The following is an 18,451-nucleotide window of genomic DNA, read 5'->3' on the forward strand; positions in this document are numbered from 1 at the left end:
TGCATGCCACACTGAAAGACTTTTGTCTGGACTGAAACATGAAGTATTAATACTGAACATGTGCATTCATTTCAGGTCAATAGCCATTCCAACTTCCAGCAGGTGGGGAAAGTAATGTTCTCATTAAAATGCATGCTATAGAGGTTCAGTACGCTATCTACCCAAAACAGTAATCAAAAACGGTGGTGGCACTGCAAGGCAAGTATTAGATATACCAGAACTAGCCTTTAATTGCCCCATCCCATATCTGAGGAGAATAAGACCCAACTAATTTAGATAGTTTCAATGAAATTCTGAAGGTCATACTTTGGGCTTCCATACTAGTATATATCTACCTTTATTTACAAATTCTTAGCAAACAAGTCAGTCAAATTTTACTCAATTATCTGGAAAGAAAGGTAGTTCATCTAGTTGATGAATGTTGCACAACAGCTGCTGAGCCACCATGGCAAGGGACACAGAGGCTTTTTAGTAAAGGGGAGAAAGTCTTATAGGAGCTGGAAAAGAATCAGGAAAAAGGTAAGACGCACAAACTAATAACTCCTTAAGTATCTATTGTTACTGCCATAAATGGAAGGAAATTTCTTTTAAGACAGCAGCAGTGGTTCTCAGAGTTAGGGGCTGCTGTGCCCTCCCCCCCAAATAAAAAGCAGAAGCCTATCGAAAGACTCCTTGAACAAACAGAAAATATATTTGGAAAGTAGATACGGAAGAAGTAAATGAATTCAGTTTCTGCTGAGAGTAACATAGCCCTCATTCTTGAAACAAATTTGCTTTGTTTGAGGCAAAAATGGCTAATTTAGAAAAGCTGAGATGCACTGGCAAATAAGCAGACATAAGCTTTGGGGTTGTAATAGGAGCCCCTGTCCCATAATGACAACTCGCATTTCACAGAGGAAAATAGGCCACGGAGCAAGAGGGCAAAAAGAGAAGCAAACCACTAGAAAAGAACCCTTCTTAAGTGATTAACTGTTATCCTTGCATGGGAAGCGTCAGGACCTCCAGAGAGGCAGGGGTTCTGGTACAGTAGGATATTAAATAATTAGGGAGAGAGAAAAAATGCTGTTATTGGGCTTGTGGCCCAGGGCCAAAATCATTGATTGTATCAATAGCTCTGCAATATATTTTTGGAAATCCTGGAAGAATAATTTAGGTTTCTAGGTAGCATGTTGAAGTCCACAATCAAAACTCCAAACTCCTGCCTTCAGAAATGGTACATGTTCAAAATGCAAGGCCAGACTGATGAGTAGAGAGAGGAGAAGGTGGTATTGGAAAGGAGGATTTAGATGTGATACACACTGAGAATAGTAACCCTGTGCACCAAAATGGATGAAACAGGAAGTACAAAAACACCGAATAAAATGAATAAAGTGTGTGTTTGTTTTATAGTCAAGCCTGTACAAAAGAGAGAGGGGGGAGTGGCTCCATTTAAACTGCATAGGACTAGACTACCAGAGTTTGAAAAGCTCTAAGCTTTGAAACCAAATTTATAGGGGTGGGTGACTGATAGGAAGTTCTGGTTCAGGATAGCTCATCAACTAGGGATGATCATTTAAAATGTTTTTAGTCATCTATGTTAAGATAGGATAGAACTTCACAACAACCATACAGAAATGAGAAAGAATAAAGGCCCATAGGAAAAACTGCACACAGCAATATAATTAGGAGTTGGACACAAGGCAATAGTAGAAACCTCCAACCCAATAAGGTGTAGTGGAGTACTACAATGAAACTTCATTATGTCACTCCAAATTGGTTGGATAGATAAAGCACAAATGCTTAGTTCCAGTAGTGAACACTCGGACAATTAATGCACCATGAGAAGAACCGCTAATGTGCTGAAAATAAGAAAATTGAAGGCGTTGGTGAGCTATTAATTTACTGCTGCACATCAACAGTTTCCCCATGCCATATTAGTGCATCCCACAATACGGTGTAAGAGGTATAGATCTGAGTTCTAGCCAACACACATGCAAAAGCACCCACCTGGGATTGAGACCACCTACTGGGTCTTTGCATGATTTACTGCTCTAGCACGACCTCCTTCTAAATGGAGTCAGCTCAAGAAATTTTCCTGCACAAGTCAAAGATGGTAAACTTTCATTAAATACACAGAAGCCAACTGGGCTGGTAGCTGAATTGTACTTCAACCCTGGTAATGGGACAATGTCCTCCACAGCATCTAATGGCAGCAAGCAAGGTGTGTGGCACACACAACTCTTGCTGCCCTCATTCACTGCATCATCTGACTCCTGCTCTACCTGAACGATTTCTGCACTGCAGCAACTGTACGCACCACATGAGCCGAGCAACACAGGTGCACATGTGATACAGATAGGAGTCTGGGGACAGGGTTGGTTGCCACTCTTCCTGCATGGTTGGTCAAGGGCCTTTCCCAAAAGGTACTGTTTGTGATTCACTGGGATAAGGTGCTAAACTAGGCCAGTAGCAAGCAGGAGCTGCTGCCACCAGAGTGCTGGCTCAAGAGAGTGACACCTAACTCTGCCTGAGTTAGGTATTAGGTATTGTGCCTCTTCAAAGGTGCAGTTGGATCATACAATAAGATGCAAAGATGCAGCAGAAGCTGCCCTCAAAGAATGCTGCCTGTTGCATTACTGCATGAATCAGTGGTCCAGATTTGCTTGCTTCTAATCAGGAAATTCACACAAATCACAGGCCATTTTCCTCCAAGGACAATTTATTCTTATTCTTATCCACTTAAAAACCTTTATGGCTGTAAAAGGAAAGTTTGCCTCCGGATTTAAATCATAAAAGTATGTTTCAGCTATCATGAGTTAAGGAAGCTATACAAACATAACAGACTTAAAAATGTTATTTGTTCCAAGTCTACCCTTGCAAGGAGCTCTAAATGTAGTTCCAAGAAGAATGTTGACATTATTGCCTGAATGATATGGTGTGCAATGGCAGTATGCCTGAAAGCCAAAGTGAAATATTGTCTCTCCTCAGATACTTATAAACCTGAAGTTCCAAACCAAAATGTCACTCTTATGTTTTCCCAGTCTTCTTAATGAGAATATGTTCAGTCTTCCTAGCTTATTTGAACACAATACATGCCTTTATAATCATTTTCACCAAGAAATTATAACATGCATCTAACAGATCTACTTTGGTATCGAATGCTGAAGGAAACAGATTTTTGGCATGGACATTGCTTGGATAGCACTGAGTCTGAACAGCTCCAAGCTTCAAGGAAGAGAAGTATTTTTCTGGCAAAAGAAATTGAGACCTTGGGACTTGAGCCAGGAGTTAAGCAAGTGAATTGTAAGTGAAAAAGTTCTCTCTCCATTAGGGATTTTTCTTTGCTCAATAATAAATGGATCCTCTTCTTTTAAACGTTCCATTTTGAGATGATCCAACACAGCAAACACTAGTAAAACACAAAGTAGAACCAGGGATGCAGCCAAGAAGCTAGAAGCTGTGGATTGCAGGCCTTCAAGTTATTAGAAAATAAGGATATTCTCTAAACATATGGACTCACAGGAAAAAATGTTACTCATTTCTGAGTATGCTTCTTCTAAAGCAGAGGTTAGGCAAAATGGCATCTAGGAAGTATCTTGAAGTTAGACTTTTCTATTTAAAAACTGGTTTCTGAAAAGATTATGGGAAGGGGAGGAGTTGCTCCACCATGTACTGTTCTCATCAACCAGTTTGGGTAGTTCAGTGGCTCATGCTGTAATCTAGAAATGTTTGGAAGCTGACGACCAGTCCAAAGAAGACATGCAGAACTGGACAGTAAATCATTCTTGGAACACTCTGCAAATCCAATTATGGCATGAAAAAATTAACATCAGCTACAACTAACAAGTCCTAGCAAATGCCTTTGCTTCAATTGCAAAGCCTGTGAAAACCTGTAGATTGAAAAGAGAACACGAAATGTAACTTTTTATTTTTTAAACTAGGTTCAAGGAATGAAAGTGTCTTTATAACCTGCATCACACTCATCTTCAAAAAGTGAGGCAGAGAACTAATCCACTTTTAAGGAATCTAATTCCTGTACTCTGTATCCATTCTTACAAGAAACACTGTCAGTGGTCATGTATAAGAATACCATATAGCACTACCCACTGCGGTACAAAAATAACCAATGTTTGATAAAGTTTCAGCGTTTATTATTCTCTTTAATACTCATCTGACTGTGTATTGACATTACCTAACTAAACAGATTTAGAAAGGCTTTCATTCAAAAACAAGCAAACAAACTACTTTTGGCCTATGCCACTTCAAGTTGCAAAAACCAAAAGCACCATATTACAAATTCAATCCCTAAATCACCTAGAATTAAAGCCAACTCTATCTAGAATTTTAAAATGTGCATGGCTCCTGTCAAAACCTTTAAGCTATTTCAAATACCATTAAGACAAATTCATGAAGTCAAGTTTATTGTATGCTGCGTACCTCAGAACCACACAAGTACTTTTAATTTACTTGTGAAGATATTAGCCCCAAAGCAGTGCTGGGATCACTGCTGAAGAAATAAACAGTACATAATACATCAGTGCTGTAGAAATAAGCAGTACATAACACATGCAAAGCTATACAAAATAAATATTATGCAGCATCAAGGACAGTGTCCTTTATTTGGTAGACGACATAGGTTCTGCCAAATATTTAGCTCATGATTCCAGAAAGCATGTCATCTGCTAACTTATCTGTCAATTTGTATCTCCCAAAGTGTAATTTTGAAAAGGGAGGTCGCAGCAGCTGCAAAATAGGACCTTTAATTGTTTCTCTGTCTCTCTCTCTCGTAATAGCTTTTCTCATACGGGGAAGCAACTTTCACAACTTGCGTACCTGGAAAAGATGAAAAAATATGCCATACCTGGTTGTGGGTTATGGGGTTTTTGGTAAGACGACACACCAAGCCTTTATGGTAAGTGAGACACAACTGTTTGGTACTCCCTATTCCCAGCTTATCAGCAAGAACCACTAGCTAACATGGATCGTAATGAAAAAAAAAAACGTATACCACTCTGATTGGACAGAGAAAGTCCAATCTAAAGCATGTTGCTAACGTCCTAACACCAGAAAGCTTTATTTGGATACAGACTCTTTTCATGAATGAACGCTTTCGAAAATTGCACATAATACAATGAAGCATCATTACCCAGACATATTTATATTGAGGACATAGTGCAGGAAACTGTATCATTTGCAGTCTCAATGTCCGTAATTGTTTCATCCCAGTTTTGATAATAAACTGCCCTAGTAAAACAAAATGCAGATTAATAAGTGGAGAAACTATGCTAATTACCAACTTCTCAGATGTCATGACATACTATTCATAATTTGGTCTAAACTTTTGATTGCTTATTTATGCAAGAAATTATGTAAAAACAAGAAAATATATCTGCCAGGGTGTTTAGAAAGGCTAAAGACATGCAATATTGTTTAATTCATAACAGTACAGCAATTTAAATGGAACCTTACTACTGTTTAATAGATGCCACCTGGAAAATATGAAGCAACCTCAGCAATGTAAAAGGCTGTTCATAAGCTAGGTGATTATTTCTCATTTGATCTATTATGTGACAAATACTGAAAATTAAATCTAATAAAACTTAATCTTTTTAACCAAGTGTCAGTGCTTTTTGAAGTCTTCATGAGCAAGATCTTCTATAAAGGCCTATTTTAAGTATGGATAAACAGTGCCATCTTCTGGCAAGTAATTGTATGATTCCTAGAGAATAAAATAGAAAGTATCTGTGTAGGATAGCCAATGCTCCCAATCTCAGATCCATGGTTAACATCACAAGATAAAAATTATCCCTGTAAACCTCAATACAGTCATACCTCGGAAGTCAAACAGAGTCAGTTCAACTTCCAAAATAATCAAAAACCAAAATGCAGTTTCTGATTGGATGCAGGAAGCTCCTGCAGCCAATCGGAAGCCGCAGAAACCCCATCGGATGTCCGGCTACCAAAAGAACGTTCGAAAACCAGAACACTCACTTCTGGTTTTCGATCATTCGGGAGCCGGAACGTTCGACTCCTAAGGCGTTTGGGAGTTGAGGTACAACTGTAGTGGTTAAATACTATATACTTCTACTGCTATAATTGGGGTGTATGGGGTGTTAGGGGAGGGGTAGCACCTCTGGTGGGGGACACATCATGCTCCTTCTGGGGTGGTTTGTCCACCTTTGGTCCCCACCCCGCACTCAGCTCTCACCTGTGGCTCCTAGAAGCTGTCAACATGCGACAGCAGCCACACCCTAGGAAGGGCTTCAACTGGCAGGCTAAACCAGGTGAGAGTAGCCAATGGGTCTGAAACCCTCAGTGTCAGTGAGTTAGGGGCTTCCCCTGCATGCGAAGACAGGCTCCAGTGGATTGAGCGGACGAGATGAATAGTGCATGTGCTAGGGAAGTGAGGGGGAGATGGGGCTCGTCAACCTGGAAAGTTAGCCCATCTAGGAGAAGGAAAACTCTGGTCCTAAACCTCTGCGGGATATCTTCAGGAAAAGAAATGGCTAAGGAATAAACTCTACACAAGTCACAAATCAGGAGTGGAGTCCCTAAGACAGTTTTATGGCACCTTGTGCACCTCCTTCCGCAACTCCTGCAACTAAGCTAGTGCCAAACCAGCTTAAAAGTATTACTCTGCTTTCCTCAGCAACACCAAGAGCAGGGTCAGGACCTCCATACATACATACTGCCCAGGCTTGCACCCCAGGGAGGTCCCTTCAGTGCTGATAACCAGTGGTTTGACTTCACCCCAGAGGCACATCCATTGTCTTTTGAGAGAACTTAACAATATTTAACACTGCTCTTAACTAAGACTTTAGTAGCTGCAAGGCTGGTTAACAGCAATGCCTTGCTAACACTAACCATAATTAAAATCGGTGGCAATGTAAGCCATAATTACCATTAAGAAAAAGTACTGTCTGAATGAGAACAAAAAGGAACACAAACTTTGACCCCCCAAAAAGTAAGCAGACAAGAAGGTACATGGGATATTGTAGTGCTGGAAAAGGCTCAGAAAAGCGCAACTAAAATGACCAAGAGGCTAGAGCATTACTACATTTCGAGCTTTTTAGTTTTGAAAAAATGGCAAGTGAAATAGAGGTGATTAAAGCGTACATTGTGTGGAGAGAGTAGATGGGAAGAAAAAATCCTCTCAATACTAGAACCTGGGGATATCTAAGGAAGCTGAATGTTGGAAGACTTGGGACAGACAAAAGAAAGCACCTCTTCACACAGCACACTGTTAAAGTATGGAACTTATTTCCAAAAGATCAGAAAAAGTCTTGCACAATAAAGACTATTCTGTGGCTGCTGGCCACAATAGCTATGCATTCCCTCCACTGTCAGAGACAGAATGCTTCTGAATAAAGTTGCTGGGAATCACAAGTTGAGAGAGTACTGTTGTGCCCAGGCCTTGCTCATGAGCTTCCCTTAGGCATCTGGTTGGCCACTGTGACAATAGAATCCTGGACTAGAAAGGCCTTTGGGCCTCATCCAGCAGGGCTATTCTTATGTTATTAATCAATATTGCTAGAAGGGCAAAATGGTAGCTGTATGGTATTATGACAGACTGCCATCTACATGCACTCAAAACCTTTCCTGGGAAGTAGGGATCTGTAAGCTATCGTTTATGTCTTTGTAAAGACAAGACAGACTGCTGCAATGCTCTCTAAATTAAACTATCCCTGATATATACTGAGAAACCACAGCTGGCACAAAATACAGTGGACTTGAGAGGAATGAGAAGACTAACATGATTGTATTACAAAATTCTCAGCACCAGATCCAATTCAATGCAATAGTTAATTGCCAGACAGGTATCAGTGATGTAGGCCTGGCATACCCTTCTTGTTACAGGTCCATGTTCCATGCAGATCTAAAGAGAGGAGAGATCTTACACATGGGCCCCTTCCATTTAAATGGAAAGACCAGATAGGGCATGGAGAAGAGATTTTTCATACTTGGCTTACTAAACAAGGTATCATCCAAGACCTACCATAACCTAATTCTGCAGGTATTTTATAATTGATTGTCTTTGCTTTGTTTAAACACTATTACTCAGATATGAATCCCACTACACTCAATAGGATTAACTCCAAGGTAAGTGTGCACAAAACTACAGTCAAAACCTAAAACTTACATAGCCCTTTCCAAAGTCATAGTAATTAAGAGCTGTGAATTATGGAAAGTGAGAAAGGGCAATTAAAATATTTCACTGGATCTAACATTGTAAATATATGCTTTGCACAAACTGATTACAAATCATCCTATGATTACACTCATAGGATGCTTTGATTTATTCTCCCTTTTTCACTGACAGGTAAATCCTACAAAACCTGTAAAGCAGGACGATGCCACACCAAAAATAAGCGACTTTATTAAAAAAGCTGAATACAATTTAGGATTTCAGTTTAGCAAACAACCACAGTATAGAACAAATGAGCAAGCATGTTTTGCCCCTGAAATCTAGCCAATGAACTTTCAAGGTCTGAAGGTCTTAAAAATATATGAGCATCTGTCTTGCATTAAAAAGCAAGCCAAAAAACCCCACTCCTTTATATTGCAATACCTTTTACTAATCAACAGCAATTCACTTTTGGCTTGCTGAAGTCAAAAAGCTATTTATAGTCATCCAAGACAAAGCTGCTCTGCATTGTAAGTAGACCCCAGTGCCAAAGATTTGACATAGAAGACAAATGTCAGTGTCTTCTGCTCAGTGGGAGTCTCTCTCTCTCTGCTTTTACACAAAATAATGCTTCATTGTGGTAGGGCAGAAATGCCAAAATACTCACAAGCATGCAATTGAGTGCAAAGCTCAAACTGCATTCATCCTATGCTGGCAACTGAAAACTTTAGTCTTTGACAAGCCATCCAAGTCAGCAACAACATTTAACTGACCTTCCAATCTGTGTTTTGCGGGAAAGCAAAAGATTCCAGATACATCCAAGGTGAGTAAGCTAAATGTCAATGAAACAAAGAACGCTGCTCGACAGAAAAATGGGCTTTACCGCAACAAATTTGGCAGGCTGCTTTTGAGAACTTATAGCAATTTTGTCCAAATGTAAGTAGCATGTGCACCACCTCAAACAGAAAATATTTCACTTCTGGAGTATTATTCATAACTAATTGGAAACTAGGTTGCTGGAAAAGGGCACAGCAACCCTACAGCGGTTTCAGAAAGAGTCTGCAGTGGAGGAACTACCACTCTTAAAAGTCTTACCAAGAATTGTTGTGGCCAGACAAAAGGAATGGTGGTAGCTTCAATGTGGGTTTGTTTTTCACCTCACCAGTTTTTCCTTTTTAAAATGTTCCCTCCAACTGTTTGCAATGGGAGAGAAAATCATGCCACCATCAAAGGTGGCACAGTCCCTCCCTCCCTCCCTTCAGATATGTGACTGTAATATCTGGCACATCCGAAGTCTACCCTGATCCACACTCCCATTTCGGTCTTACTGCCCTCGGAACACATAAGCAAGAGAGGTAGAGCTTTTTGCTGCAGCAATGCGAAGGCCTCCAACCTCTGACAGCGAAGAGGGATGTTCACACTGTACAAAAGCCGGTCGGGTTCCTTTTCTAAGAGTTTAGGATTGGTCCAGGAGAAAATCAGTGTGTGAATTTTGCAACACGCTGAAAATACTAGCAACCCAGTTAATTAAAGTAATCCATTGGAAATATGCATCTACGAAATACATTATGTCAAACTGTAACACTCCTGCAGCTCTCAATAATGCATTTGCTATCAACACTAGCTTTTTCAGAATTTACTACAAATAGTTAATATTTGTGGGAAATTTAGAATGAATATAGGAGCCCAAGGATCAATCTAGTCCAGAATTCCATTTCCAATGATAGATGTTGTTGTTTGGTAGTTTTACTCATGGAAATGACTTAAATTGACTTATAGACAAAATTGTCAATTGGGCATGAAGGAAAAAACCCTCAACCGTTTCCCCCACTCATTCTAGCATGCAGGAGAACACTGCCCCTGAACCTGGCTGTCATATTTAGCTAGCATGGCTGATACCCACTGATAGATCAGACTTCCTTATGTTTATCTAATTTCATTTAAAAACCACCTAAACTCGTTTCATCTTGTGGAAGCAAGTTCCATAAAATAAATGCTGAACAAATTTATTATCCATTCTGAATCAACAGCCAATCATTTGTGATTACAGTGGTACCTCTGGTTACATACTTAATTCGTTCTGGAGGTCCGTTCTTAACCTGAAACTGTTCTTAACCTGAAACACCACTTTAGCTAATGGAGCCTCCCACTGCTGCTGCTGTGCCGCCGCTGCACGATTTCTGTTCTCATCCTGAAGCAAAGTTCTTAACCCGAGGTACTATTTCTGAGTTAGCGGAGTCTGTAACCTGAAGCATATGTAACCCGAGGTACCACTGTAGTAGTGTCAAATCTTAATAATATGAGGAAGAATGCCCCTCCATATCGCCATAATTTTATAAGCTACCGTAATATGCTAACCTTCAGTCATCTTTTTTCTATGCTTATAGTCTTTTCTCCATAGGGAATATACTCTAACACTTCAATCACTTTGGTTAACCTTTTCTGCACTATAGCCAGATGTACAATTTCTTTTTAAGGTGCAGAAATTAAATCAAATGTGACTGTACCATGGACTTGCATATGAGGAGTATTATATGAGGCATTTTATTTTCAAGCCCTTTTCAATTATCCTCAGCATGGAATTTATTTTCTTCAGCACTGCAGCTTAGTCACTAACTAAATGGTTTCATTGAGCTAGCCACCATGACCCCAAGAGTTATTTTCCTTGGGTGTTACCAACAATTTAAATCCTATTACCATATGTGAAGTTAGGATTCTTTTGTCCTAGTGTGCATCATGTTTCAACTGTTTACAAGGTGTTTCATTTGCCATTTTGTTGCCCCAAAACCTCCGAAGCTATATGTCACATTCTACAAAAGATGTGGGTCTTCAAATTGTCCTTATTAAAAGGGAAGGAAGAGTAGTGACTTACTTATGAAACTACCATTTGAAAGTAAGTATTATGCATCCAAGTTTCTAGGTGCAACTCCCTTTAAAAAAATTGCAGTCTACCTGAACAGAAAATATAATTTTAAGTTTACACGTATACATAAAGCCTAGTTTTATGATTTTGCAACACCAACACTAACCCAAATCAACCAAAATTATCCATTAGTAAACAGTCATTTAATGGTTTTGAGGTCAATCCTGTTATAGCAACAAGAAATTCAGGATGTCAGCAAACAACAGAAACAGGAAAGTCCCATATATTAAGAGTATGGAAATAAATTGCTACAAATTATGCCTAACTCAAAATATTGAAATCAGTATCTTAACTATCACTTTAAAATTATTAGAGCATGCAAGAAATGCATTTTTTACATTTTGGGAACACAGCTAGTAAAAAACAACAACCACAAAGATGTTAGCCAGTACTGCCACCTAGGGCATACTAAAGGTAAGTACAATTTAAGGTCTATAAAATGCCAGATATAAGTGGGGAGGAGATAAGAAACTCAGCAATAATCATTAAATGTTATTAAAGGCTTTACGACCAGTGGTATTTATAAAGCAGAACACTTCCACAAAATAATTTCTGAGTCAATGCCTACTTGGGCATTAACAGTTCCAACATAAAGCAACAGAGAGGAAGGAAGAGGTGCCACACCAACTAGAACCTCTGCTTCCCAGCATCTGAATGTGCCAGGGGAACCAACATGGGCCCCAGGTTATGGGTGCCCAGTGAGTGTGACATCATGACATCACGCGTGCCCCCCAGCCTCAGAACCTGACTTCTGGTGCTACTGGAAGTCGGGTTCCAAGGTCTCAGAAGGCCATGGACAACATCTCTGAGGTCATGCAAGGCCTCAGAGATGCTGTCTGAGGCCTTCCGAGACCTCAGAAGTTGCGTGTGGGGCCCTGCGGTCTGGGTGCTGAGCACCTACAACAATTTTTTCTGTGGGTGTTTAGACACCCTGAGCCCCCTATAGTTGGCGCCCCTGGAATGTCCAGTGTGAAAGCTTGCAGGGATGGAGACTTTGTACAGGGTATGCACAAAAATGGAATACTGATTGTGCGGAGTTCCAGGTTGCATGAAAGCCTTCATGCAACCCAGGCACACACAATGGCTCCCTCCCTGTAGATATTTGTGCTATATGTTAAGATGCCAAGGAACAGAGTTAATCAGTGTGTGCAATGTCAGGAGCATGACTACTCAGCACAGCCCCACACGTTGTTCCTGTGTTGCTTATATTGGAACTATCATTGGAACTTGAGTAGAGTTCAAGGCTCACCATTTTGGAAGGGATATCTAGAGAAGTGTTCCACATTTCTACAAAGCCTTACAAATAAGCCTGACAAAGCCCAGATCCTGATGCGATACCTGGGTCTGTTAATGAACTAGAAACCAGAGCCCCATACTCAGCTTGCTGCAAACCATGATCAGAAGCTTTACATTTCCTCCATTCACACAAAAGGGAATAATCAGCAAACATGGGTGTTTGTGAAACCAAGTCCCACCACAACACTACATTTATTACACCTTGTCAGAAATAATAGGAACTTCAAAGTTTCCTGGGAGTCTCAGTACTCATTTTTTAAACATCCCCTTTAGATGTAAAGATAATGTAATTAAATCTGTACTGAAGATCATAAAATGTACCTTTTTTACTAGTAAATTTGATGGGTGCTTTCTCCTGCTTAGGAGATATACAACTATAGTTATAAGTTCTGTCAGACAGGTCAGACCCAGTTTCACTACAGGAGAAAAACTAGATAATCTTCAAGTCTTTCCAGTTTCGCATGCCTATAATAAGAACTTCCTCAAAGGCCTGGATTTATGCTACTAGAAAAAGCCATCCTACAGCAAATGAAAGTCAACTCTGTTCATTTTGCAGATATTGGGTAATATTAAATAATATTAAGACACTAGAAAGCATGGCAGCATATTCAAGCTCCTATACAATCCTGAGCTCAAATGTATCATTACCTGTAATTCTGTATCCATATGCAGCCAGTTGTCCAGCCATGTATTCTCCATCTGAACTATTATGAGAACATCCCCATGTGCGTATCCAAATTTTCTGTACACCAGGAATGACACTGTCAAAGAAAAAGGCAAGGAAAATAGGTAAGCGCATTCATTTCATTTCATCCACATCAGAAAACAAAGCTTTGGCCATTATAAAATACTACCACTTAGAATCTGTATAAGGCTATGATGACCAGTGCTCACAATATCCTTTGGCAAAGAAATTACTGTAAATGTATGATTTACTGAATGTTCGTGTGCACTGCACCAAGTGAAAATATTAAGCATAGGCTTTTGATCCAATAGTGACAAAATGATAAGCATGGGAAAGAAGATGGACAAAGATCTTATTCCTGAAATGCTTGAGAAAAAAGTTAAATCATAAAATGTTAACAGAAGAAGCTATCCAGATTAAGGTAGGAGCACAGCTAAAGGGATACAAAGATATTGTTACAAGTACTGCTCCCACCCTTCTATATGAAATCCCAAGACTCAATAACAGACTCAACAGGCAAGGCAATGCTACAGTCACATTTCTTCCAAAGGTAGAAAACATCAGATCCACTGTAGTAATGGCTGTGGAGTGTTTGCAACATCCTTCCACTGAAGTCACTGGGAGATTAAGTTGTTCCAGACCCTCTTCTGCTGTGAATACGTTCATGCAATCAGGGGGGTTAGAAATCATCACAAACACTCTCTTCCCCTGTGCTGCTCCATTTTCAGGCAGAACTCTGCTGGTGGAGCAGTCAGCCAGCAGAGCTTTTCTGCAGTACCCAACGGCATTTCTGCAGGTGTGTTTTCATCCGGTGCTTTCTGTCTCATCATAGGACCCCCTAAACTCATGAACAAGTAACATGGGATTGTACAAGTCATAATATTTTTTTATGCAATTTAGAATAAGCATTAAAACACATCACAGCTAAAACAATAAACAGTAGCAACTACATGTTGGAGGAGTGCACCTTTGGGGGTGAAGTCAAACCACCAACCTTCTGGTTAACAGCCAGACACACTGACCCACTGCGTCACAGGAGGGCTCATGCTCTTTGTAAGAGGGTACCTCACCACCATTTAGTGTAAGGTCCCTATCTACACAAGAACATTAACAAAAGCCCAACTGGATCAGTCGTAGTCTGGCATCCTGTTCTCACAGTGGCTAACATGAAGACTATGAGAAGTCTGCAACAAGGGAAGTATAATAGGCTACTTGTTTAGCTTTATACTCATAGACCCATTTTTCTCACTTACAAAGGACAAATGTCCTGTTACTTGAAATGCATGAGGTTAGAAAGAGAACTCACTATATTAAAACAGAATTAACCTAATACACACTGTAGTCTGTGTAGTAAAATATTTCAAGTTATTAATATGTTCAACAAGATTAAGACCTAAAGTTTTCAGGTTATTTCAAGTGTAAATCATTCAATCAGTACAAGTGCTGGTGTTTTCTATCGCTCCACATTGTTGTTGTTTAGTCGTTTAGTCGTTTAGTCATGTCCGACTCTTCGTGACCCCATGGACCAGAGCACGCCAGGCACTCCTGTCTTCCACTGCCTCCCTCAGTTTGGTCAAACTCATGCTGGTAGCTTCGAGAACACTGTCCAACCATCTTGTCTATGTCGTCCCCTTCTCCTTGTGCCCTCCATCTTTCCCAACATCAGGGTCTTTTCCAGGGAGTCTTCTCTTCTCATGAGGTGGCCAAAGTATTGGAGCCTCAGCTTCACGATCTGTCCTTCCAGTGAGCACTCAGGGCTGATTTCCAATGGATAGGTTTGATCTTCTTGCAGTCCATGGGACTCTCAAGAGTCTCCTCCAGCAACATAATTCAAAAGCATCAATTGTGTACATTAGTTATGCAACGAAAACCATCTCTCCACATAGGACTGGCAAAAAACAAACATACCTGTCACTTGGGGGATCATCATAATCTGTTTCTACATTTTTTTGTGAATGGCGTTTTCGCACTTTAGGAATAACATTTTTTCTCCTGAACTGCAGGTCTTGCGGCTTTGGGTCTTGCTCTGAGATGATATCTTCAATGTCTCCAAGGAGGGAATCACAGACAGCAGGCATTTTCTATGAAGATTTAAGTACACAGTGTTAAGATCAAGAACTGGAAAAACATACATACTATTCTACACAGCAAACATTAAAATCAATTCCTCATGTCTTTTTAATAATACAGCAACACTAGACTAATTTATTTATAAAACTGTTAACCCAATATTCATAAAAATACTTAAATGCCGTTAGAGACCATACAGATAGAAAAAATGGCCCAATAATTAATAATGCATTTTAAACAGCAGCACTGAATCAAGCTGGGCACCTGAGTTTTAAATAAGAGTCAATGTGACTGATATTTCCATATATGTTGATGAAAGCTTATCTAATGGGTTGCCAACACCGCATCCACAGGCACACATGTGCCAACAGATGCCTTCTCTATTGCTCATAGGGTCCACTCCCTGCCCCAGCCAAAATTAAGTTTGAAAGAAACATTCTACTTTAGTCAAGTAGGTTGTGAAGCATGTTTAGTTGTGATGTGTGCGTGTGATGCCCTTGACCACTTTTCTGGGTTACAAACTTGCCCTTTGGCCCAAAATGATTGGCGACACCTGGCTTATCTAATGCCAGAAATAAGGGTACCTGCCAGCATTATAACCAGTACATGCTTTAAGTAATATCTTAATTTACTATACAAGACAGTTCAGCAATTGCCTACAAACATTCCATGTGCCTTTTATCAGTTTGTAACAATGGATAATACCAGATTAGCTAAATATTTTGCCTGGAATATTATGCCCTTTGAAATTTATCTAGTTCTGGGTCTTCAGTACACACATCCCTAGTTAGATGAAGTACTGAGCTCACAAACAGGTGCTACACATGTGGTTCCCATTCTACTCAGTGTCTATATACACACAACTGAGTCTGAAATTTGCTGATATGGCATCTCAGAAGATGTAACAGATATTTATGCTTGGTATGATGGCCCATTATCTTAAAGAACTAAGCACCCAGTAAAAACAGATGAATGCATCTTGTTCATCTGGGCCCTAGCTGTAAACCCACTATAGTTCTTAGCAATTTAAACTATAACCCAGCAACACTAAATAGGTTATTGTAACAACACTGTACCTTAACTTACTATTTTATCTTTGGAGTTCCAGCATTTTTTTATCCTGAAAAAAATCAAAAGGTTTTCAATCACAATTATACTTTCTATAAATCACCAAGGCTGATACTTAATAAATGATTCAAAATGCCTAAGTCATGGTTCCATCCAATGATATTTCATACATGTATACACAGATGCAACAGATTCTACTTTGAGGAAAACTGGGAATGAGCCTTGGGACTGCATATTCCTTCCACCATTTTCCTTAGTTTGGGGGGAAATGAATGAAAGAACTAGTGGAAGAACTTGCCTTTCTGCGTCTCATTTCCTCCATGCTGGTATTCCTTCCTAATGCCATCCAACCAGTAGATACAGGAATACACTGTTGTCTTATGTACTTCAGCCAAGAATGAATGAATAAATTAAGAGTATTTTGAAATTCTAAATAGTGTATTATAACATGTTTTTTCCCCCTGAGGTTTGGATTCATGTAAGTGTGAGTGTGTGTCGGTGTGTGTTCATTTTCATCTTCAGCTTGTAATTTAATAATAATAAATGAAACATATTTCTTAAGAAGCCTAACTGCTAACTTGCGTATGTAAGTTCAAGGCCTTTCTACTGGCTGATACGGATATGAATATGATGGAAACTCGTTTTTCAAAACCTTTTTTTAAGAAATGTAAACCTTTCCGGGGGGGGGGGGGAGAGACTCACAGCATCTTGTCGCGGAAAACCTTACATCCTTCAACACTGCTGGATGCTTCCCTCGCTAGAAAACAGCCCGCTTCGCACACCAGCTGCGTCCTCGGTTTTCCTAGGGGCCACAAAAGGCCCCCTGGATCAGACACGCAACTCACTCTCTCTCTCCTCCTGTCGTCTTCACACGTTTGTGGCTCGAACCCCAACAGCCGAAGTTGAAAACTCTACGGCGGACCCCTCAGTCCCGGCGAAAGCCCTCAGCCGCCTTCTTTCCCTGGGCAAAGCTGCGAAGAGGTTGTACCGAAAGAACCGCGGGTGGGGTCGCAACCCCGAGAGGTGCCTCCCGCGAAGGACATTCGCGGCTGGGGGAGAAGAGGGAGGTGGGCCGCGCTGCCGGGAAGAGAAACGGCTCGCGTCTGAAGGCGACGCGACACGTGAAAGCTGAGAGGGAGAAGCTAGAGGAGGAGAAGGGGCCATATGGGCCCATTCTGACCGCCGCGCCCCCACTGTACGCTGCGGGCCGCTTTCACGGCGGGAAGCCGTTACTTAGCCCGCTCGCCCACCCCACCCATCGACCGGCGGCAGCAGCAGCAACAACAACGAAAAGTTCACCTGCGGAACCTGACGCGCTTCTCGCCTCACATGGACGACGCCATGATGGAACGCCGCCCCTCTACGCAGCTAAACGGGAAGGAGGGGGGAGGAAAGAGAGAGACGGCCTTTCGACGGCGTCCGAAAAAGGACAAATTTAGGCCGCCGGCAGCTTCGCGCAACGGAGAGAAGGGAGGACCTGGGAGATTCCCCCAAGTGGTGTGATTGGCTCCCGAAATAGAATCGCGGTCTGATTGGACGGGGAGAGCCAAGAAGGGTCCCGCCTTTCACGTCACAAATTCTGGAGCAGCTTGAAGGTTAAATTCATCCCTTGCCTGGGTGGGTGCTGTTGTACGTAGGAGTACGTGTCGCTGTCCCGTCCCTATCAATCTCACTCACAAACACAGAGGGGTCTACTGAAGCATGCCTTTAAATAGTAATTTAAAGGAACAGGTGGGAAATCGCTAATTTAGGTTTGAAGCGGAAACCTTGCTGCGCCTGGTTTGTTGGAAGTGAGTTGCACTGAAGTAGGTGGACTTCCCTAAGGTCGGGCCGTTACCGCCCAAAAAACGCTCTACAAATATGTTGGCCAAAACATAATTAAAACTGCCATTCAACACCTAGGTTATTTAGGACATTAGGGAGCTACATGCAATCAAACAGCAGCTAGAGCACAGGTGACACAAGTCCTGAGATGAAGACAGAAAACATGGTAGAGCACATAATTGTGCTTACTACCTACTAAAACATTATTGTTTAGAGAAGCCTAACCAGATGCTTCGAAAGTTGGGGTACTTTTAATGTTTTAGTATTTTAACTTCTGTATGGTTGTGAATTTTCCCTATCTTTTTGTAACTGCCTTGAGGGTTGTTGTTGTTTTTTACAATCACCATAGAGTGTGTAAATTTTATGAAATAAAGGCAGAGAAAGGGACCTGTTTTATTGCTTCTATTATTTTGAGAAATCTGCTACAGGACAGACAGGTCCTTTTGGACCTTTGCCTTCCACTGCTAGTTAAAGCTAGGCA

General features: G+C 40.8%; 1 protein-coding gene across 4 annotated transcripts in view; it reads right to left on the minus strand.

Annotated features, from left to right (window-relative positions):
- Window positions 1-17,576, minus strand: part of CDKAL1 (CDKAL1 threonylcarbamoyladenosine tRNA methylthiotransferase) — a 227,640-nt gene extending 210,064 nt beyond the window's left edge. Inside the window, exons 1-4 of one of the 4 annotated variants that reach the window (XM_081014203.1) lie at window positions 17,446-17,540; window positions 16,165-16,198; window positions 14,917-15,089; window positions 12,972-13,084 (exon numbers count right to left, since the gene is read on the minus strand). In XM_081014203.1, the coding sequence (XP_080870329.1) occupies window positions 12,972-13,084; window positions 14,917-15,086 (283 nt within the window). In that variant the 5' untranslated portion in view covers window positions 15,087-15,089; window positions 16,165-16,198; window positions 17,446-17,540. Of the gene's footprint in view, window positions 1-12,971; window positions 13,085-14,916; window positions 15,090-16,154; window positions 16,199-16,848; window positions 16,958-17,445 lie in introns of those variants that run through there. The other 3 variants (XM_081014205.1, XM_081014206.1, XM_081014204.1) reach the window with 3 other exon arrangements.
- Between the last annotated feature and the right edge of the window lie 875 nt (window positions 17,577-18,451).

This window comes from Podarcis pityusensis (assembly GCF_964106645.2).
Source record: "Podarcis pityusensis genome assembly, chromosome: 7".
Taxonomy (NCBI): domain Eukaryota; kingdom Metazoa; phylum Chordata; class Lepidosauria; order Squamata; family Lacertidae; genus Podarcis; species Podarcis pityusensis.